Raw genomic sequence first — 5,763 nt, 5'->3', positions numbered from 1 at the left:
TTAAAAAACATACAGTATCAAGCCATTATATACATATTGCAATATATCTTACATATATTCTCTGGGTAAGTTTATATTTTTCACAGATGGAACAAGCTCGCAAATTTTCTGAAGTCATGAGAGGCTGATTTATCCAGTCCACCAGTATTTCTTCCATTATTTTGCCCATAACTTTCCTGTTCTATCCCAAGTAAGATAAATTCAAGAAATAGTTAAAGCTTACACCATTTGCAACTCACTTCACACACTAATCTTCACACAGCGTTGTGTTTTCCCCTGTGTTTTTCTTTCCTCCCTCTCCCATAAGCTCACATTTCACTCCTTCCAACCCAATAAAGGAATAAAAGCAGGGCAATGCTTCTATTTCTGTCTTTGCCACTGACTCACCGTATAGTTTCTTAAGCATTTACATTTTCCACTTGGATCTTCTGGTATCTAAGAAGATGAATGTGTCTGTTGATGTCTTCGTTATGGTAAGAGCACTCACAATGTCTCTCTCTGTGCAGATTCTATTGTGTTTAGTAAGGGTTGAGTCCACACCACTACCTTCCTATCAATGAGGATATTAGAAGGGGTTCTGACTTCAGCCTAGATGCCTACTTTAATTACAACAATCAGAAATGTATCTTTTGAGATTGGTCAGTCAGATTTTACTTCAACTAACAGCTGCAAAATTTTGAGGTGGGGCACTCACAGATATGCTCACAAAACAGTATCATAATATACACTCTCCTTTATAATACATGCTAAAAAGGAGCCAGAGATACTCACAGAGCATAATGTAATCCTGGGAACAGGAGATACACAGAGTTATTTTAATATGGAGAATGCTGGCTACCTTGTGCTACAGAGCCCTGCAGCATTACTGTCTGCTGAATATGCAGAAGCATTGCTCTTTCCTTTTCAGTGCTGTATTGCCTTAGGTCCAGCTTCTGTCCCACTTACAATCCTTCACAAATATATTCTGTCCTTTGGGGTCATTTTATTGATTGCTACATAAAAGTAAATGCACCAAGTCAAATTAGCAAGTGTGTAGATAATTCTTACAAACTAAGATTTAGTCCTTACTATTGGAATGAATACCTGTTGGAATGAGACCTACTGTGGTTTGCAGATGTTGGCAAAATCTACGTACATGGAACTACAGATGGTTCCAAGTAAGATGAAAGTGGAGTTGGCTCTTATATGCCAGCCTAGGTTACTTTTACAGCTCCTACTTCTTTAACAAAATATATATTTAATTAGAGAAGATTCTCCAGCAGTTGTTTGACTTATGAGTTAGTCTTACAAATAAACACATTAACAAGAAATGTATTCCAATTTTCAGTATCATAGCAGGAATAACACGGTGGGCTGCTTAATGAAGACTGTGGTGTCCAAGGCACAAAGAAAATAGGATCTTAAAAAACAGGACCAAGTGTTAACAATCTGTTATGAAATGGTACAATCCAACTAGTTTAGCTTAAATACGCTGATTTTTTTACAGGGTAAGCTGCCAGCTCTGCTGTTCAAGGTTTATTTTAAAAATTTCCACTCTCTCTACTAATTACCACAAATATCATAAGAATGAAAATCAGATACTTACTGCTTGAAAATTATTTGTATTGGAACTAGTGACTAGAATGGTTTTAATTAAGAGGCAAAGAAATAAAAAAAATACCTAATGTAAAAATAAATACCTGTTTCCCATGTCAATTAATTGCATTAATTGATATTTTCTATTCACGTCCTAATCTCTTGTTTCTCATGACAGGATTACCATACAAATTCTTTGAAAATGAAGGATTATGCCCTACTTGCATTAGGATACTTTACTGAATGTAGGCTGCAAATATGTACTGTAATTATATACATTTATATGTAATTATATACATTTATATGACAATATGCATATTATTATAATGACAAATATAAGACTGATGGAATACATCAGAAGACACCTTTGGCTGAAAAATAAAGAGGCATGGTTTGAGCGCTGTGAACAACTTATTGCCAAAATGCAGCAGATCCAAACTAGAGATCTTAGGTTTCTGTGTTTTGGTTTCAGTGCATAAAATTTCAAACAAAAAAATAAACTGCATAATACTATTTTGGTGAAAACAGATTCTGACAGTCAGATCTGAGCGCATTCCCAGTGGGTGTAAACCGTCACGAAGTGACATCCTGGTCGCTAAGCTGAGATGCGATCGCGGACTCCAAAAGGAGACACTTGGAAAGCGCCAGGTGCCTCGCCCCTGACACTTGGACAAGCACAGGTTGAGGACTGGGAAAGGGCTCTTCCCAGGGCGATGGTGTGGGGAAAGCTCCCCCCGCACCGTTGGGAAGAGCGCTCGATCTCTTCGCGGGCGGCCCCCGCTCGGTCCGGCTGCGCGGGGGCCGCAGCCGCGGGCACCCGGCACCGTCCGGAGCGGCTGCCGCTCTGGCGCGGCGCTGCGGGCGGAACGCGCGGCTGCCCCGGCGCCCCGGCCCGGCCCCGCTCCGCCGCCGAGGGGCCGCCGCCGCCAACCGCAGCCCCCGCGCCGCGGCGGGACGGCTCCTCCCTCCGGCACCCGGGAGCGGCGGCGGCGAGCCGGGAGGCGAGAGGCGAGGCCCCGGCAGCCGGCGGGTGAGTAGCCCGGGACAGCCCGAGCCGCCGCGGGGCACACCGAGGGCGGCGGGCGGAGATGCCCCCGCGGGCGGCCGCTCCCACAGCCGCGGGCGGCGCTGGCCGGGGGGGGTCCCGCCGCCGCCTCCGGCGCTGTCCCGCCGGCCGGGGGGGCACGGGGCAGCGGGGCCGGCCCCTGCGCCGGGGCGGCGCCCCCGATGGGGAGCGCGGCGCTGGGGGGCGGCCCGTGGGTGCTGCGGGCACTCACCGGGTGCCTGCTGGGCGCCCTGGTGCTGAGCACGCTGCTGGGCAATGCGCTTGTGTGCCTCGCCATCCTGCGCTTCCGCCACCTCCGCAACAAGGTCACCAACTGGTTCGTGCTGTCACTGGCCATCTCGGACCTCTGCGTGGCCCTTTTGGTGATGCCCTGGAAGGCGGTCACTGAGGTGGCCGGAGGCTCCTGGCTCTTTGGCAGCCACTTTTGTGACACCTGGGTGGCCTTCGACATCATGTGCTCCACTGCCTCCATCCTCCACCTCTGCATCATCAGCCTGGACCGGTACTGGGCCATCGCCAGCCCCTTTCGCTATGAGCGCAGGATGACGCAGCGCCTTGCTTGTGCCATGATAGCCATGGCCTGGGCTCTCTCCATCCTCATCTCCTTCATCCCCGTGCAGCTACACTGGCATAAAGCCAAGGACAGTAGAGATCCAGGCTCCTGGCTACCTGGGACACCCCGCTGTGACGTCAGGTTGAACCGCACTTATGCCATCACCTCCTCCCTTATCAGCTTCTACATCCCCGTGGCCATAATGATCATCACCTATACCAGGATCTACAGAATTGCCCAGGCCCAGATCCGCCGCATCTCCACCCTTGAGAGAGCAGGGGGGCAGTGGCCAGCTCCTGGCAAGGAGCCCACCTCCTCTTTGCGGAGTTCCTTGCACAAGGAGACCAGGGTGCTGCAGACCCTTTCTATCATAATGGGAGTCTTTGTTTGCTGCTGGCTGCCCTTCTTCCTGCTGAACTGCCTGCTGCCTTTCTGCCAGCCCAGCCTCGAGGAGGACCCTGAAGGACAGTCACTCTGTATTGGCCAAACCACCTTCAACGTCTTTGTGTGGTTTGGCTGGGCCAACTCTTCAGTGAATCCAGTGATCTATGCTTTCAACGCAGACTTCAGGAGGGCTTTCAGCAATCTCTTGGGCTGCCAGTGCTGCTGCTGTGGCACACCTGAATCCCCTGTGGAGAGGGTCAACTTCAGCAATGAGCTGGTTTCCTATCACCATGACACCACCTGCCAGAAGGAAGCAGCTGTCCCATTGTCAGTGCCTCCTGCTGCCACCACTGCCTGGGTGCAGCCCGTGCCCCATGCCATAAACCTCCAGGGTGAGGAGAGCAGTGAGGAGATGTCTATGGAGAAGAGGGTCCTGACTTCTCTGACACAGACTGCCCTTGGCAGCAGCCCTAACAGTTGTCAAGTGCCTGCTATTTTGCAATTGGATTGCAAGGCAAAGCCATCCCTGTAAACTGCTGCCGCCTGTACAGGACTTGGTCAGTGTGAGGGACCCCGTTGCCTTGTCTCAGAGGGATGAGTGATTAAACACATCTCTCACACACAGCCACCACACAGGGAGAGTTCTCCCTGTCTCCATGTAAGTTCCCCAGCAACAAAAGTCCCATGCCAGAGGGATGGGAAAACACTGCTCTTACCACAGAGGGGTGATAGGCATACGGTGTCCTTTCCAAAGGCACATAACAGCCACACACTGACCTCTTCCCATGGCCACCTTCACCCCTTATTTTCACAGTCATTAGATATCTCCAATGCATTTGGTCACCCCCATTCTACAGTCAAATTTGAGGTATATATTAGGAATAGTGAGATAATTAGATCAAAGTAAAAAACCTCATCATTCAGGCAGCCAATCCCTCCAGAAAGTAGAAATATAATATGATCCATAAAAGAAAGAGTGACCAGGTCATCTCTGTCAACCCAATTCACTACTTGTAAATATGAAGATCAACAAAAGGCAGAGCAAATAGGTGTTGGATGGCTTGCAGGAGAGAGAATACTGGAAAAGTTTATGAGCATTTCTATCTCTGTAGAAGGGTTCAGCAGACATTAAGACAATACAGTGGCATCTCATTGTCCTCTGTTTCTCTGTCCACTACTTAAAGGTTCTGCTGCTGAGCATTTAATACTGTGCTCCACTCACCACCATCCTTGCCCCATTTTTTCTGTCCCCCACCTATGATGGATCACCTTTGATTTATCTCAGGAAGGTGATGAAGATGCAACTGTCCAGAAAGAGATAAAGAATGCTTACACTGCAAGAGCTTTCTTGGGCATTGCCTCCTAGATGGTACAGATTATATTCTTCAGAACAGTGATCTGTGCTGAAAGGACAGCAGCAGAAAAGAGACTCTCCTCCCAGTGATCCTGCTCCCTGTGATTTTAAACCATGTGTAGTTCTAAAATCCCTGTAAGCATTTTCCCTATCATTAGTTCTTATGGGAAAATATGCTCTTGCTAACCTGCTCTTTTCAGAAATGTGTCCTTGGTGAATACTTGGGTGTGACTGCCATCTGTTCTTCATGGGCTACACTGGCAGGACAAGAGGTAATGGGCTGTAAGGAAGACCAAGAATAAGGATAATTGAGCACTGGAGTATATTGCCTAGGTAAATGATGACATCCCTCTCAGTAAAATGACTGTAAGCTTCTGTTAGATATGACAGTGACAGTGATCCTGTCTTGGGGCAGAGGCACAGAGTAATGGTCTCTTGAGATAATCTCTAGTCCTGCTTCACTATGACAATATGTCTCCTTAAGAAGCATTGAGCTTAAGATGTTTGGCTGTGTGTTTTTTTGCATGCAACTATCCTTAGATATTTTCTTGAGGCAAAAAAGATACAGATAAGAACTTTGAGATGCCATTGGTATACTTCTTTTCTTTTAGTGATTATCCATGTTTCTGAGCATTTAACAAGTATCATTCAGCATGCCTAGTGCCTCCTCTGGAGAGCAACCCTGAAATAAACCTATAATAATTGTGTTGCCTTAAAAAAGATACAAGGTGTTTTTTGTTTTGATTCCCATTGATTAGTTTCCAGGTGATCATATATGAACTGTACATGGATTCTGTACACAGATGTTAGAGATTCAATTTGTGAGCATTT

At 47.4% G+C, this 5,763-nt stretch overlaps 1 protein-coding gene across 1 annotated transcript; it reads left to right on the top strand.

The window, feature by feature from the left end:
• Window positions 1-2,752: 2,752 nt before the first annotated feature.
• LOC137478094 (D(1)-like dopamine receptor) lies at window positions 2,753-4,242 on the top strand. Its single transcript, XM_068197642.1, has one exon. The coding sequence runs from the start codon at window positions 2,803-2,805 to the stop codon at window positions 4,108-4,110; it is 1,308 nt and encodes a 435-aa protein (XP_068053743.1). The 5' UTR covers window positions 2,753-2,802; the 3' UTR covers window positions 4,111-4,242.
• The last annotated feature ends 1,521 nt before the right edge of the window (window positions 4,243-5,763 follow it).

The sequence above is a fragment of the Anomalospiza imberbis genome, chromosome 8, assembly GCF_031753505.1.
Source record: "Anomalospiza imberbis isolate Cuckoo-Finch-1a 21T00152 chromosome 8, ASM3175350v1, whole genome shotgun sequence".
Classification (NCBI taxonomy): Eukaryota; Metazoa; Chordata; class Aves; order Passeriformes; family Viduidae; genus Anomalospiza; species Anomalospiza imberbis.
The sequence above is the reverse complement of the archived record's forward strand: the minus strand, read 5'-3'. Positions and strand labels throughout refer to the sequence as shown.